The 18094-nt window shown below is 40.9% G+C and overlaps 1 protein-coding gene across 11 annotated transcripts in view; it reads left to right on the top strand.

Annotated features, from left to right (window-relative positions):
* Positions 1 to 18094, top strand: part of LOC119954657 (protein kinase C and casein kinase substrate in neurons protein 2-like) — a 122143-nt gene that overhangs the window by 82493 nt on the left and 21556 nt on the right. For 9 of the 11 annotated variants that reach the window (XM_038780036.1, XM_038780035.1, XM_038780030.1 and 6 more), the window contains 4 exons: positions 1704 to 1939; positions 2733 to 2888; positions 4226 to 4398; positions 6506 to 6626. In XM_038780036.1, the coding sequence (XP_038635964.1) occupies positions 1704 to 1939; positions 2733 to 2888; positions 4226 to 4398; positions 6506 to 6626 (686 nt within the window). The remainder of the gene's footprint in view (positions 1 to 1703; positions 1940 to 2732; positions 2889 to 4225; positions 4399 to 6505; positions 6627 to 18094) is intronic. The other 2 variants (XM_038780032.1, XM_038780031.1) reach the window with 1 other exon arrangement.

The following is an 18094-nucleotide window of genomic DNA, read 5'->3' as shown; positions in this document are numbered from 1 at the left end:
TATGTCACTGCAGATGAGAGCCACTCATTAAAAAAAATTATTTCCAGAGGTTTCAAACAAAGTATAGAAAACGTACAGCAATACATTCAGCACCATGGGAAAATAGAATACAGTCTTAATGCACCACAATTTCAGCCGTCCAACATCGTAGGAGCTGTGACCCTAAGATCAAACCATTTTCTAAGAATTGCTGAGTTACTTAGAATGGCAAACATCACATATTCATATAGTTGCAGTTATTAACGGATTGGATTACAGGTATTTATTGGTGATTATTGATGTTATTGGGCGGCACGGTAGCACAGTAGTTAGCACAGTTGTGTCACCGCTCGAGGGTCCCAGGTTCAATTCCAAGCTTGGGTCACTGTATGCATGGAGTCTGCATGTTCTCCCCGTGTCTGTGTGGGTTTCCTCCAGGTGCTCTGGTTTCCTCCCACAGTCCAAAGATGTGCAGGTTAGGTGAATTGGCCATGCTAAATTGCCCTTGTTGTCCAAAAAAGGTTAGGTGGAGTTACTACCCAGTAAGGGAAGGTGTGGGCTTAATTAGGGTGCCCTTTCCAAGGGTCGGTACAGACTTTATGGGCCAAATGGCCTCCTTCTGCACTGTAAATTCTATGATTATTGGGATGAATTTTTTTCCATAGGGCCCTAAAAATATTCCTTGTTGATATAATCCCAAATATGCAACCAAAAAAAAAATTTTTGAAGAAAAAGCTTGAAATAGTGTATCAATTATTTTATTTTAATAAATTATGTGCCCAATTCTTTCTTTTTTTCAATTAAAGGGCAATTTAACGTGGCCAATTCACCTACCCTGCACAACTTTGGGTTGCGGGGGGTGAGACCCTTGCAGACTGGGAGAATTGCAAACTCCACATGGATTGAACCCGGTCCTCAGCGCCATGAGGCAGTAGTGCTAACCATTGTGCCACCCTGCCGCCCCAAAATAGTCTATGAATTATGATAAATAATATAAACTAAATATTATTAAGAAACAAAATGCTCCCTTTCACCATTAATCGTTTTAGGTCTGCAGAAAAGTTTACTGAATGAAAGCTTAATACCTACACATTGTGAAATGAAATGGATTAGTATGAACTAAAAACAAATTGCTGCAGCTGCTGGGAATCTGAAATCTGGGACCATCTGATGATGATAACTTAAATCAGTTCATGTTTTGGGTATAATTCCTTCCTCAAAACTGTTCTGAGGAAGAGTTAATATATGAAGTGTCATCTGGTTTGTGTTCTCTCAATGGATACTGCCTGACCTACAGTGTGTTACTAACATTTTCTTTTTGCTTTAAATGGATCAAACTTAAAAATGTTTAAGAGTGAGTTCTGCTGAGTTTTCATTCCTTGAAGTACATTATTGATTAATCCAGTTCAGCAGGAATTTGTTACAACTACTGACTGAATCTTTGATAAAGGGTGGGATTCTCTGGTGGGATCCATTCTGAGCGAGAATGGAACATTTGACGTGTCAGCAAAAACTCCATTCACTTTTGGGGGCAGTGGAAGATCCCAGCCTCGATCAAGGACGGAAGACTTTGGACGGAAGATTTTGTCGAATGAGTCAACACTATTCATTGCCTTTAAGACACAGGATGTGTGGATAACCTAATACTTTGGGGAATTGCTGAGAATAACCAATACAAATCGTACAACTGATTGAACTTTTTATATTTTTTGTGATACTTGCAGGACCACAGTACGGAACTTTAGAGAAAGCATGGTTATCATTAATGACCGAGGCTGAAAAGGTCAGTGAATTGCACCTCGGGGTCAAGTGTGCATTGATGAGTGAAGACTTTGAAAAAGTCAAGAATTGGCAGAAAGAGGCCTACCACAAGCAAATGATGGCAAACTTCAAGGAAACAAAGGAGGCAGATGATGGATTCCGTAAGGCACAGAAACCTTGGGCCAAGAAATTGAAGGAGGTATGGAGTAACCAATGGTCTGTAGACTATAATTAATATTTCATAAATCTTTTCCATTTCTGAACAATACTTCATGAAGTGAATTTCTAGGCTCAGAGTGAAGACCAAAAAAAGAGGGGGAAATCGAAGATCTTTATTCAATCTGGACACCGGTGAGGAAGGATCAGGTGATTTACCTCTGGAAGAAAATGTTTCTAACGGAAATTGACAAAGGACTACTAGAGAGTTTCTTGTCATTCTTTTGGCCAGATCAGATGATCATACGGTCATGCTCTATGCGTTTAAGATTGGCACTAAGTTGAATCCACTTACACCCAGGTACAGACTGATTCAAAGGGAACAGTGACATTTTCCGGCCCAGGGTTACTCCAATGTCTGCAAGGTGAAACCACTTTGCATCAACACTGCTGTTTTGTTTTGTATAGGTGCCCACTAAAATGGAGAAAAAAACTTTACACTGGGATATTTCACAAACAAAAAAAAGACGCATGTTCATGGGGTGAGATGAGAGCTGTAAATTCTATGTAATTCTAGTAGTTATTTGCCAACAAAGAAGAAACATTGAAGAATTCCGTAAAATAAATCCAAAATATTAAAAGCAATTGCCGTACAGTTTTATTTGTTGCAGGCATAATTTTATCAGTGCTACAATTTCTTACAAATTTTTGCCAAATATGACTGTTTATGGTTAATTTTGTACATGTGATAATTCAGGAGCTGTGTGTTGCAGGTTAATTTTTAAAAGAAAATTTAATTAATAATTAACTAAGCTACTTGTTTTTCTTTTTTTGAGGTGGAAGCTGCCAAGAAGGCCTATCATCTAGCTTGTAAAGAAGAGAAAATAGCAATATCCAGGGAATCAAACAGCAAAGCTGATTCAAATGTAAATCCAGAACAACTGAAGAAAGTGCAGGATAAAGTAGAAAAATCTAAGCAGGATGTTCAAAAGGTCATTTTATTATATTATACTATTTTATGTACTCTTGAAACTATCCGAAGGTGACAAATTGGATTACAGAGTAGAATGCACAAGCACTTGCACGACAGTAGGATCTAAGAAATGTATCGGATGGACATGCAAAATTGCAGAACAATGGTTTAGCATTTAAGTTGCACTCAAAAGATAATGTAGACGTCTGAGGGGAAAGTAGGAACGCTACCTGGCTAAGTCTCCAGGGATGAGAGATTTGGCAGAATTCTAACATTTGACCAATGTAATACTGCCCTTTAAATTTCTTTTTGATCTCTAGCGCCCCTCAGCTATTGCCATTTTCAATGTGACCAAAGCCAGGAGAGACTCTAAAAGTCTGCAAAATCCCTGCCAGCGATGAGGGAGCCAGGTTTCGGGGAGTAAGTGTGTGTGTGGGGGAACAGGGGCTTTACTGATTCAATCGTTACCAGGGATAAAGGGGAACTGGGCTGAAACCTACTTAATTATATAAAGTAATATTTTAACAAAACACTACTTTAAAAATGCCAATTTTCATATTACATGATCTATTGAAAGTACACAAACTTTAATTTTATTCTAAATGTAACTATGCTGCTTTATTGAAGTCTTGCTGGTGTCTATGATCATGTTAATTTTCAAGTTTTTAAAATATATTCTTTCATGGCATGTGTACATTCCTGGGCAAGGTCGGCATTTGCAGCTCACCTGCAAATGCCTCCAGAAAGTGATGCTGAGTTAAAATGGGTCACACTGCCAAAAAGGTTTGCGAAGCAGTGCCGTACTTTGTTTCACTTTGCACGTACACAATATAGCAAGTTTACATTCTGTCAGTAGGGACTTCATCCTGTGTAACATGCAGTAATTGCATTGAATGCTGAAATCACTTGACAATTTGATTCAAATGTATTGATCCACAGTCTTGGTGGTAATCAAGGTAAACAGAGGGAAAACTAATATTTCTACCCATGCGAAGTCTAGTCATTCTATATGAAGTGGCCTTGGAAGCAAAGGCATTCACTACAGATCTTGGCTACATACAAGCCAGCGGCCAAACCTTCAATGCCTTCAGGCAGCCCCATGATTCTTAAGTCTTGTCTCCTGAAGCGGTTCCCCAGATCCTCCACCTTCTCCTTTAGCCGCTTCTGGGGCTCTCACATCATTCCGATCTTGGCCGCCAACAAGGAAAGCTTGTTCAAGGAAATGAATTGTTGCATGTAAGAATATTGCAGGTTAGCCAGAACTTGAGTCCTGCTTGTGTGTTTCATGAATCACACTGTTTGGAATATGGCACATTCTCTGATATGGATTTCACTAAAGATTTCTTCACTTTTTAGACAAAAGAAAAGTACGAGAAAAATCTAGATGAACTGAATAAGTCCACACCACAATATATAGAAAACATGGAGCAAGTCTTCGAACAGTGTCAGCTTTTTGAAAACAAACGACTAGAATTCTTTCGCGAGGTCCTGCTGGAAGTGAAGCAACATCTTGACCTTTCGGCTACCAGGTAAAGGATAATATGTGTGTATTGTGAAGCATGTCGAACTGAACTACCAAATATTTGCACTACTTGAAGTAGTTTCAAATAAAATTACATTCAATGTTTTAAACAACATAAAATTTAGAGAAGAAATGCTTCTAGGGCGGCAAGGTGGCGTAGTGGTTAGCACTGCTGCCTCACGATGCTGAGGACCCGTGTTCGATTCTGGCCCCGGGTCACTGTCCGTGTGGAGTTTGCATGTCTGCCAGGTGACTCTTTGAGCTTCATTTATATCCTCTCGAATTTGTCTCTTAACTCCCTGCCTTCTCTTTCACGATCCCCCCCTTCTCTTTCCCCCTCACTCATGTCACTCTTTGCTCTCGCTCGCTTCAAGAGACTTCGTCAGGGTGCCGTTTAGTATTATTCCACAAACGTGAACCAAGCAAATCGGGCCCGGGTGTGTCTCCCCTACCCCCAGTCCTTTGAGACCCCTGGGTGGTCGGGGACAGGGCAGGGTGACACTCTGGAATTAACGCTGGCACCGTGGCACTGGCGAGGAGCTGCTAGCGTGGCACTATCCAGTCCTGAGGGAGAGTAAACCCATGAAAGTGGGGCATAAAGAGGCCTCATAAACATTGGGGAGGGATGAAATCGGGGGTCCTGAAAGGCGCAGGTTCTAAGGGGGAGGGGAGAATCTGAAAAGATAGGGCGTAGGCCCATAGCAGAATATCCTCACTCTCTTTGGGGGGTAGAGCGATAAATGCCCAATGTGTACAGGGGATGGGTACCTTGAAGCTTGCTTCTAGCTCGGGCCACAGTTTCAAAATGGTAGTCCAATCTCTGAAGAGCCAGTCTTGCTGGTGACTTCAGTGGGCTAGACCGGGAGAAACTTCCCAAGACCAAAAAAATGGCTATATGTAGGTGAATACCAGTGTGGATCTCTCCCAAAAGGCTGGTGGGAAACCAGTCCAAAATGACACTTTGAAATATTTTGGCTGAATTTCACCCCATATATTTTAGCGGTGTTAATTGAAACCAAATGTTGGTTGAGGGGTAACTATTGGCCAGGAAGCAGATTCCTTTAAAGTGTGTCTTTTTCTTATGCATCTGTTGCGAGTAGTTTAAAATGTTGAACTTGGTTACTGCCTGCTGTGCAGAATAGTGCTTTGCTGTGAGTGTCCTAATATATTACACTGGGCCCACTGTGCGCAAGTAGAAATCCATTATGCCAGCCATCAAGCAGGGTCAGGTGCTATATCAGCAAGTTGTTTTCCTAAATATTCCACTTCATGCCTCTGCATTGAGGTTCCTTGATTGTTTACTGTTTTGCACTGCCTCCAAACTTGACATCTATAAAATTAGTTTTAAACTTTATAATGATGGAAATAATATTTACTCCACGAGGTAACAATTTTAAGTGTCCACATCCGTTTAAATTCGACCTATTAGCTAAGCTTTCCACATTCCGCACAAAGTTGGCTTCTAGCATAAAGCTAAAGCTGTATGATGAACTATGAAGAATTATTCAAATAAGCCAGTTTGCCAGAGTAGCTCAAAGTCATGGTGATGGGCGATTTTCAAAAGATTTTCAAAAACTTTTACAGCAATTGAGAAAGATGAAGTCTAAACAGAGTTATGAATTTTATATGAGTTAATTTCATACAGATAGCAGAAATAAATTGCTTAATTGTATGAAAATATCTTTCCAGCTATAAAAAGATTTGTAATTATAATTATTTTGCTTTCTTTTACAATTTGGACCAATAGACAGGTTTTGCAGAAGCAGTAAAGGTTTTTGATTTTTTTCCTGAGTTTTCCCGCGAGTCAGAAGCTGCAGAAACCTGAATGATGTTTTAACTGGAAACTATTGATTTCCTGCAGTTTTGTGTAAAAGAAACAATCATTTGCTAATTCTCGAGTTTCTTGGTTATAAAAGTAGCTTTTCCAAATGTATTTTGAGTTAAGTGCTCTATAGTCCAGTGAGTGAGGATGTTGGTAGGAGAATCACATTCACAAACGTATTGAAGTTTTATTGTACAATGTAAATATGTTACTAAAGCTACACAAGTTTTTATTTCTAATAATTGAATGGCCATTCCTTTGTCAAATTTCAGTTTTTTTTTTATTCTTACAGTTATAGCAATGTATATCAAGAGCTGGAACATACCATTAAGTCAGCAGACCCCAAGGAGGATCTTAAATGGTTCAGATGTACACATGGTCCAGGAATGCCCATGAACTGGCCACAGTTTGAGGTATGACAGCCGAGTTGAATGCAATAGCATAGTTAGAAATTTACCTGCTTATTTCCATTTGTTTGCTTTCCTCTAATAAGTACTTATAGTTGAATGCAGAGTACATGTTTGTGTATTTCTCTTCCATTTCTGTTGCAAGTTAATGGGATGAAACAAGACTACTTTGAGACTACTCTGAATTCTCAAAGGGGCGCTCATTCTAATGGAAGTTATTTCCCTATAATGCTTAATTTTAAAAAATAATTATTTTGATTTCTCCATTTGTTATGCACTTTTCTTATTTCTTATGATTGTCACTTCGTTACAGCCCAATGATACTTGTACTTAATGATTCAATAGTGGAATCACTTGTCAGAATTCAGTAACGTTGGGTCGTTGTTTGAACATAAAATTTGATTAATTAATAATGTAAGTAGGAGACTTACTATATCAGGTTAGATCAGTTCATTGAATTTTTTGGCATTACTGTTGGAGTTCCCCAAGGATATATCCTTGGTCCTCTTCTATTTCTGCTCTAATTTGCTTCAGTGACACAATCTGAAACCATCATCAGGTTCCACAGCCTCTGTGTTATCAAACTTCGTGTCCAACATCCAATTCTGGAATAGTTGCAGTACACTCCCAAATAAAAATTAGAACGACAGAAGCCACCATCTTTAGTCACCAACTTTGTCCCCATGCCATTTTGTCTTTTTGGGTTGTGGGGGTGAGAACCATGCAGACACAGGGAGGACGTACATGGACAGTGACCTGGGGCCGGGATTAAACCCGGGTCCTCAGCGCCATGAGGCGGCAGTGCTGACCGCTGTGCCACGTGCTGCCCCCTGGTCTTATTGAACTCACTGGCATTGAATTTAACATAACATTGTTTCAAATAAATATCCATTGACTTTGGAACAGATGCGTATTAGAGAATAAGTTCAAAAACACGGTCAACATGTCTGTCTTCACTGTTCTTTCCATGACCTACAATATCCTCTATCATTGATATGAGCCTAACCAGTAAAACCTGGTGACAGCAGAACATAAATCATATAACTAGAGCAAAACATTGACTTTTTTTAAAAATTGAAGGCAACACAGTATGAACATTATGACACAATCTCAGCACTTTGGTAATTTGCTGAAATCCTGCAATATTAATCTGTATGTAGAAAACTGCCAAAATGACTCTATTTGCATTCAAACTAACAATGCCGCGGCCATGCAGGGAGCCAATATAAATCTAACATCATTCAATAAGTCATAAATTCATGGAAACTTATTCCAAGGAGCAATTTCAGTTGCATGATGTCAAACATGAACTCAAGAATTCAGATGAACAACAAAAACTTTATATGTATAAAGCTGACATTTAACGTAGAAACTATGCCAAAGCAATTCGTAGGGGTGTAATGAGACACCGAGTAAAGGAGGAGATTTTACGATAGCTGATCAAAAACTTGGTTAAAGAATCATAGAATCCCTACAGTGAAGAAGGAGGCCATTCGTCCCCTCGATTGTGCACCAACCCTCTGAAAGAGTACCCTACTTAGGCCTAGTCCCCCACCCTATCCCCGTAGCCATACCTAGGGTGAATTTAGCATAGCCGATTCACCCAACTTGCACATCTTTGGACTGTGGGAGGAAAATGGAACACCCGTAGGAAACCCACACAGACAAGGGAAGAATGTGCAAACTCCATACAGACAGTCACCCGAGGTTGAAATCCAACTCGGGTCCCTGGCACAATGAGGCAGCAGCATTAACCACTGTGCCATCATGCCGCCCCTCCAAGAGGTAGTTGTTAAGGACTTTAAAGGAAGAGGAGATTGAGTGGTTTAAGGAGAGATTTGCAGAACCCAAGGCCTATGTGGCTGAAGGCATGATCACCAAGAGTGCTGCAAAGGGAGTGGAGGATGCAGAAGAGACCAAAGTTGGAGGAAGATAGGGTTCTTGGAGAGTCATAGATTGGAGGAGGTTATGAAAATAGGAAGAGTCACGACTATGATTGGATTGTGCACTGGGAAAAGAACTTTAAAATCATGTTATAGGTGCACCAGGAGCCAGCAATTGAACATTAGAACAAACAAGCAGGAGTAGGCCATTCTGCCCTCAAGTCCATTTAATAAGATCATGGCTGATCTGATAGTAACTTCAAATCTGTATCATGCCTAACCCTGATAACCTATCACCACCATACTTGCCATAAGTCTATCTATCTCTGCCTTAAAAATATTGTAAGTCCCTTAAACTGTCTTCCTAAAAAGGTGGTGGAAGCAAAGACACAACCCTCAGAGAAAACTTTTCACCATACCTCCATTTTAAATGGGCGAACCCTTATTTTGAAACAGTGACCACTGCTCCTAAGTTTTCCCACAAGTGTAAATATCCTTTCTACATTCATGCTGTCAAGGCCCCTCAATATCGTATAAGCTTCAATCAGGTTGCCTCTTACTCTTCTAAACTTCAGTGGATACAAGCCTAGCCTGTCCAACTTCTTATAACAACCCACCCATTCCAGGTATTAATCTGGTAATAGTTCTCCGAACTGCTTTCGATGCATTTACATCCTTCCTCAAATAAAGTTGGCAGTACTACGTACATAATACTTCATATGTGGTCTCACTAGTGCTCTGAAGCATAACCTCCCTACTCTGTATTCAATTACCCTAGCAATAAATGATAACAATTAAATTGAATCATAGAATCCTTACAGTGCAGAAGGAGGCCATTTGACCCATCAGGTCTATACTGACCCTACCGAGGTCCACTCCCCTGCCCTATCCCCATAACATCAACTAATCTGCAGATCTTTCGACAAGGGACAATTTAGCGTGGCCAATTCACCTAGCTTTTCTAAATATTTGTTGTACCAGCCGTTTATGATTCTTACACTAAGACACCCAGATCCCTCTACATCTCGAGCTCTTCAATCTCTCATTATTTAGATAATTTTCTTCTCTCCCCGTAACCACACCTTCAAAATGGACAGTTTCATATTTTCCCACAATATTTGCCATTTCTTTATCCACTCATTTAACCTATAAAATCTTTTGGTAGGCTCCTTATGTCCTTGTCATAACTTAGTTTCCTACCTTTGTTCATACCGCAAATTTGGCTACCTCCCATCCATGCCTTCATCCAAGTCGTTTATAGAAATTATAAACGGTTGAGTTCCCAGCACTGATCGCTATGGCACACCACTCATAACATTTTGCCAACCTGAAAAAGACCCATTTATGTCTACTCTCGGCTTACTGTTAGCGAGACAATCTTCAATCCATGCCAATATGTTATCCCCCATACCATAAGCTTTTATTTTCCACCATAACCTTTGATACTGCTCCTTAACAGATCTGTTCTGGAAATCTAAGCACAGTATATCCACTGGTATTCCCCTTTAACTACAGCACATATTACTTAAAGAACTCTAAGTTTGTTAAACATGACTTCCCTTTGACAAAATCCGATTACCTTGAAAGTATCCAAGTGCCTTGTAATAGCTTATTTAATAATAGCTTCTACCATGACCTGAGTCAAGTAGAATGAGACAAAGTTCTATTGAGGGTACAAACTGAGAGACAGCCTGGAGAGCACTGGTAAAGTTGATTCTGAAGCTTGTCAGGAGAAAAGGATGAGGGGTTCAACAGCCAATAAGACCAGAAATAAGAACAGGAGAACATTCGGCCCCTCGAGCCTGCTCCACCATTCAGTAGGATCATGGCTGATTCCTCACGTCCACTTTCCTGCCCGTTCCCTGTAACCCTTGATTCCCTTACTGATAAAGAATCCATCTACGTCAGCCTTAAATATACAAAAGGACTCTGCCTCCACAGCTCCCTGTGGCAACGAGCTCCAAAGATTCTCAACCCCCAAGAGAAGAAATTCCTCCTCATCTCAGTTTTAAATGGACGCCACTTTTTTCTAGCACTATGCCCTCCCATCTGAGGCTCTGCCATGAGGGGAAGCATCCTCTCAGCATTTACCCCATCAAGGCCCTTAAGAATCCTATCAGTGGAATTCTCCTTCGGAGGGATCCTATAGTCAGCCGGCAGCGCATCCACCCCCACGGGTTACCCGGCGGCCTGAGGTGGCCAGAATGGGAAACCTCATTGGCTGGCTGCGGTTAGGGAGAATCCCACTGCCGGTGGGGGCACGCGCGCAGGAAACCGCAGCATTGGACCAGAGAATCCCACCCTATATGTTTCATTGAGATCAAACTAACTGGGGAAGTTGCTATTCCACTTTCACCACTCAATCGTGTGCTCTCACTGCCATATGGCACCAGCAGTAACTGCAACTCAATTAGTTCCAGTATCATGGCTGTAGCTATTGAAGTCAATCAATAGTGGTTCTGCATGTACATTTATGTCAGTTCTGTTTCAGATTTGTACTCTTGCCCTGTTGCAATTATCAATCAGTGAAAGGGGAGAGAGGTCATATGATGTGAATGTGGATGTGGCTGCTTTTTCATGAGCTCTGGTTCCACATGTCTTTTAATTGTTTATTTTATCCTAATGCACGTTCTATAATTATTTTGGGAGGAGGATATATGTCTTGCATTATATCCTGGTGAGAGTTTGGTGGTGAAGTGCCAAGCTGAATCTGAGAGAATCCTTGTTTGATTGGGATGGTCAGAGTTGGCTGGGGTGGGGCTCAGCTAGCAATGGCGGTTTTGCTGGCCAGCGGGTCTACACGTCGGTAGTGCTGTATGCATCGGCATGAATGAGTGCCATTGCGAATGATGTTCTGGATGATGATCCTGGCTTGATGATGCAGGTTTTTGGGCTCGTTTGGATCAGCTGCTAAGTATTCTTGAGGGAAGGTTTGGCGGTGCACATTGTGTCTAGTCTTTGAGGCCTGGGGTTGGGTGGAGGCCCCCACCATTGGTTTCACGCTATTGTATCCACGGTGCTTGTTATAAGGGGTGGGAAGTGGCTGGCTATGTTGAGTCATCCCTACCAGCCGCGGTTTGGATTTCTGGCCGCCTGGGCGACGGCGTGGTGGAGGTGAAGATGGAAATTTAGAGATTCTGAGTGTTGTTCGGTGATCATGTCATGGCCTTGGCTCTTCATGCAGCATAGATGATATTGTCTTACAGTTCATTAATAATCTCCTCTTCATCCTTGGGAATGGGCTTGGGCTTCCGCTGGAAGAGTACAGACTAATGGTTGTCTCTTGATCCTCTTTTATCCTGAGAATGTTTGCTCCTTTAATTCTCCCGTGCGTGGAATGATGATTGTACTGTGCCTGGGTGGAATTCTTGACACTGTGTAGTATGTGTAAAACATTCTTCTAGAACAGGGGCTTTCATGTATTTTTTGTTCTTTCTATTTTTGTTATAGTGACATTTAAGAATCTGTTATTGACTTCTGTAGGGGTAAAAATGAGTCTTGCATTGGAGGGAGAGGGTCACTGTATGTCATTGGTGCCCCTAGTGTTGCTAGGGTTGAGGGAGATATGTCCTGATGCGCAGCCAATCATGGCGTGAAAAATCTATCCTGAATTCTTGTTGTCGTTGCGCGCAATCACCGTGCAGGAAGGTGTGCACCATTTCACTCATGTTTTTATGACTTTATCCTTCTCTCTCTTGTTCTCTGGTGGTGTGTATAGAGGCACCAAATTGAGACTAATGATTGAATTGAGCCATATTGCTATTCAGTTCCCCTCTATATCCATATTCTCCCATTCCTGTAGTTTAGTTATGTGATTTGTTAAAATGAAAAGCTTCAATAAAAATACTTTTCAAAAAGCATCACTAAGTGAGAGGAGGCAGTAGGTGGTAACTGCCAGGAGAGAAGGAACTGATGGGGTCAAATAGCATGTTTGCGAGCTAGTATCACTCAGTATCAGCAAAACTGTTTGTAAATGCATTACACATTTAATGCTACTTTTCCCTGTATTTTCTCTCTTTCTGTCATCAATGTGTTCAGTAGATACAGGGTGCCGGTTGCTCTATGGTGTCTAACCTGATTCATCCTTCTGCAAGCATGTACCTCGAGTGTTAACCATTTTTATTTCCTAAGGGGAGCATTTCAAGCAGACCTAATTGTTTATTCCCTGTTTTGGCCCCCAGCTAGAATTTCAACCATTTGGGATTTTCCTGGAGTCACCAGGGATAAAATATTAATTAGAAAACTGCTATGCACAATTTAGTTTGAAAGTCAGACAAGCCTTTGTTCCATTTTTATTTGTTTATTAGTTATGAAAAATATTGGGGATGTGGGAGATAGAGTTATTTGGCTGTCAATCAGGCCAAGAACTGGGACTGACTTTATGTACTGGGAACATGTGAAGGAGTTGGAGTTTGAGGAGAAAAGAGGGAGACTGGGTTCAGGTGACTGGGCCTCATATGGAGAGTAAAAGCAAGTGGGATGGGTGTAAGAGACCAGTTTTGTTTTTGCTGTGTTGGGATAGTAGCAGTTGCAACATGGTGAATGGGACCAGCATTGAGAGGATATTTTTATTAAGAAATACTCTCTGGAATTTTTGTAACATGGGATGGGGACTTTAGAAGCAAAAGTTGAGACCCCTGCTGTAAATCCTACAAAATTTTGAATCTGTCCTCAGTCACTACAGTACAGCAGACACGCTAAGTTTGAATACAACTGAAGCTGGAGATAAATGTAAGAGCTTCATGTGTTTTTTGATATTTTCTGTGCGTTTTTAAAATGTGATATATTTGTTTCTAATTTCTTCTGCAAGCGCATGCTGCTTTGATAAGTCTAAGGCTGCAATTACTGTTATGGGTGTGCATGCTTCAAAATGATTAGAAAGCATGCTTGCATATAATTGCATGTTTCTCAAGTCTGAATTGCTGTTCTATATAAAATGTTGTGCTGTATAGTTTATATTGAAAATCACGAGGCTTTTACTGATAAATATTGCAATCCCAACAATGGCTTGGATACTGGACTGAAACCCCAGTGTTTTATTTTAATAAGACTCTGAGGAAAGGATGTTTCGTTCCAAGATTGATTGCATGAAGAAGTAGGGATATGGTAAACTAAAACAAACTTTATTACTAACGCAGTATTAAAATCTTTAACATCACATTAGAAAATAGAGTATAATTACGCCTTAAACAGTACTACTCAACACAGTGAATGCAATACCCTTAATTGCTATCTTTATTCCCACTTAAACATTAACAAGAATATAAACCATCTTGGCTCTTAATCCACCTTAAATACCAATAGCACAGAGTGATACTTTACTGAGTTATTCTTTGAGAAAGAGATCCCTTGACATTGCATTACAGAACGGACCTGATCCGAATCCTGCAGAAACTCTGGCTGAAGTCTTCAACAACTGTTTCAACTGGCTTGTTTCCGCTCCCCCTTGCCCTCAGACAAGTTTGTTCTGCTTTAAATACAGTTGATTTCTTTTAACTAACCTACAATGAGAACAAACCGTCGTGCTTGGTCTCAGCTTCTACCTGATCAGAACTCAACTGAAAAACACTTTTTCAAAATACGTGATTCTGTAGTTCCACACAGCAATGACATCCACCAAGCTGAAATATAATTAACTCCCCAGGGAATAATCAAAACAAAATTGCATTAGGCCAAGCTTTTTATGATGGTTCATTGCACCTCGGGAACCTAAAACATGTTGTCTTTCAAACCAAGTTTTAGAAACTCCAAAGGAGGTCATTCAGACTGGATGTGCACCTGTACTGGCTCTGTTACAGAATACTTGTATTTGGCCCCACGTGCCTACTTATTTGCATAACTCTGTAAATCCGTCATCCTTAAGTACCTGTCCATCTCCCTTTTAAAATTATTTATGGAATCCGTTTCCACCACTCTCTTTTGATAGAGCATTTAGGATGTTTACAACTCCCGGCATGAAAACAATTCTCTTCGGCTCCAGATCATTTTCCAACAGTTTTGAATCCATCCAGTTATTGACCCATTCGCTGATCTTTTTTAAAATAAATTTAGACTATCCAATTCATTTTTTCCAATTAAGGGGCAATTTAACGTGGCCAATCCACCTAACCTGCACATCTTTGGGTTGTGGGGGTGAAACCCACGCAGACACTGGGAGAATGTGCGGACTCCTCACAGACAGTGACCCAGGGCCGGGATTTGAACCCGGGTCCTCAGCGCCGTAGGCAGCAATGCTAGCCACTGTGCCACCGTGCCGCCCTCCCATTCACTGATCTGAAGGAATTCCCTACTCGATCAAAACCTGTTATCTTGAGAACTTCTACTGGGCCACCTTGTAACCGTTTCTATTTCAAGAAGGTCAGTCCTAATCAACCATTCCTAATAACTGAAGTCTCTCATTTTTGGTAATAGTCAGGAAACCACCGCTGTACCCTTTCAAATTCCCGTACATGATTCTTGAAATTTAAGACCATATTCCTGACCACCATTTTCATAAATTAAAATTTAACCAACCAACCAATATTTATTTGGGAAACTTTGATAGTCTTGTAAATAGATTTCTGAAATTGTATCATGCAATAGCTATCTTTATTTAGCTCAAATGTCCCACTAATCAAAAATCATTTGGGCACAGGGACATAAAATAAATGGAAATTAGTTGTTTTCTTGTATTTAATTTGGTATTTTAGTGCTAAACACATATTGAAATGAGCACACTAAAAGTCCCTCTTTACAGCTTCATAAAAAGTCTGAAAGATAATGAAAAACTGCGGAGTAAGATCTTGCTCCATTTGGTTGAATGAGGCTCGGCATAACATCGGGAGACAAATGAAGAAAACCAGTTTTCTTTAATTATTCAAATATTTTATGTAAACCACATCCCAGGACTGCCCAATATATGATGCAGGGCATTGAAGTGTGCATCAGATTCCATCATAATCGAAGATTGCCATAACTGGATGATTTCATTTCTCATTTCTATCGTTTATCCCTTTTCTTATTTTAATACTCAAAGAAAACACATATTTATTCCAGATGCACAGTTTTTAAATTTATTTAATGATCACACGGTTAAGCTGGATGAAGATGTCCACTCAGTCCATTGTGACCTCATTATGCGACTATGACAAAAGTAAACTATCTCTCTTCATCTCACAGTCCAAAGATGTGCGGGTTAGGTGGATTGGCCATGCTAAATTGCCCATAGTGTCCTAAAAAGTAAGGTTAAGCACCGGCAAAGTGTTGGACAGTACATCTGGGTAGAACAGCACTATGGCTGAAAGGCAAACTGATGATGGCCTTGTGCACATATTATTTAGAAATCTGGTTTAGCACCTACGTGATTTCCCATTGGCATGACACAAGTTTGGAAGTTCAGACAGGATACCAGGCAACTGTTTTAATGAACATTCACGAGATACCAGTGGCATTTGTGCCACCTACCAGTAGGATGACTGACCTGCCATTGGGAGAACCACAATGTAATTTTACGTTGGGGGTTTCTGACTTTTGGCCATCTCTAGATTCTGCACCCACACACCACCAAATCTGCTCTGCAGGACAAGGGGTGGGGGAATTCTACCCTATGTTGTTACTTTTCCTTTAATTCCATGAGGCTATAATTTTGCTCAAGTCTGTTGTCTGATACTTTTAAAAGCTTTTTTGGAAGTTCATATATGACATAACAACAGCATCCTCTTCCTGTTGCCTCTTCAAAGAAATAAAATCTAGCAAGGTAGTTAAACACAATTTTCCCTTGAGAAATCCATGTTGGCTTTCCTTAATTAACCAGATTTGTGTGTGCGATTTTAATATTAATTTTGTCCCTAATTATTGTTTCTAGAACTTTCCCCACAGCCAAAATTAAACTGACTGACCTGTCTTGACAGGTTCAACTTTGCACCCTCTTTTGAACGAGGGTGTAATATTTGCAATTCTCCTGTCCTCTGGTATGACACCCAAGTCTAAAGCAAATGGAAAAATTACGACCAATGCCTCCGCAATTTCCACACTTCCCTAAGTTTGCTTGGATGCATCTCATCTGGCCCTGATACCGTATCAATCTCTAAGTACAGATAGCCTATCCAATGCTACATCCTTAACAATTTTAAATCCGCCTAGTGTCTGGATGAACTCTTTTCACCATGGCCTGGGTGGCATCTTCTTCTTCCTTGATAAAGATGGATGCAAAGTATTAATTTAATACCTCAGCTATGCTCTCTACCTCCATGTGTAAACCCCCATTTTGGTCCCTAATTGGCCCTACTCCTCCCTTAACCACCCTTTTACTACTTGTGTGCCTATGGAAGACTTTTGGATACCCTTTTTATATCAGCTGCCGGTCTCTTTTCACATTCCCTCTTGCCTCTCGTTTGTTTTCACCTCCACACTGAACCATCTATATTCAGCCTGGTTTTCAATTGTATTTTCTACCTGATATCTCTCATTCCTTTTCTTCCTAAATTAAATTTTTATCTCGCGTCATCCAGGGAGTTCTGGATTTGTTGGCTCTACCTTTCCCCTTTAAGGGAATATGCTTTGACTGTGCCTGGGCTGTCCCATTTTTTTAAGGTAGCCACTGTTCAGCTGCCATTTCTCCTGCCAATTTCTGTCTCCAATTTATTCATCCCTGATCCGTTCTTACCCCATTGAAGTTGGCTTTCCCTCTGTTAACTATTTTTATTCTGGATTAATCTTTATCCTTTTCCATAGTTTAAAATTTATGGTTCTTATGGTACAATGAATTTGGCCATCGCAGAGACCCATAATATTCCATGAATAAACTGCAGGCTCTAATATTTTTTAGCATTAGCAAATGTATAGCAGTAATTTTAAGGCAGTAATTTTGAAGGTCAAGAACAGCTTTGTTAGAGGTGAATTGATTTTCCCACTCCCAGGACTCTTGTTGTCTGTGAAAATGTAAAGTTTTTTTTAATTATGGCAGCACGGTAGCATTGTGGATAGCACAATTGCATCACAGCTCCAGGGTCCCAGGTTCGATTCCGGCTTGGGTCACTGTCTGTGCGGAGTCTGTACATCCTCCCTGTGTCTGCGTGGGTTTCGTCCGGGTGCTCCGGTTTCCTCCCACAGTCCAAAAATGTGCAGGTTAGGTGAATTGGCCATGATAAATTGCCCTTAGTGTCCAAAATTGCCCTTAGTGTTTGGTGGGGTTACTGGGTTATGGGGATAGGGTGGCGGTGTTGACCTTGGGTAGGGTGTTCTTTCCAAGAGCCGGTGCAGACTCGATGGGCCGAATGGCCTCTTTCTGCACTGTAAATTCTATGAAAACCCTGGCAACAGCCAATGTGCCTATGTTTTTTGTGCACACGACCGGGCCGGCTGGGGGGGGGGGGGAGGCGGTTTAGGTTATGGGGGGTTGGGGATTGCTTTGGGGATCCCAGAGATTGGGACGCCATTTCTCTTGCTATACTGGGGGAGCTCCAGCGCTGTATTTTTGGGGCAGCACGGTACACAAGTGGCTAGCACTGTGGCGTCACAGCGCCAGGATCGATTCTCCACTGGGTCACTGTCTGTGTTGAATCTGCACATACTCGCAGTGTCAGCGTGGGTTACCTCTGGGTGCTCCGGTTT

Source organism: Scyliorhinus canicula, chromosome 20 (genome assembly GCF_902713615.1).
Source record: "Scyliorhinus canicula chromosome 20, sScyCan1.1, whole genome shotgun sequence".
Classification (NCBI taxonomy): domain Eukaryota; kingdom Metazoa; phylum Chordata; class Chondrichthyes; order Carcharhiniformes; family Scyliorhinidae; genus Scyliorhinus; species Scyliorhinus canicula.
The sequence above is the reverse complement of the archived record's forward strand: the minus strand, read 5'-3'. Positions and strand labels throughout refer to the sequence as shown.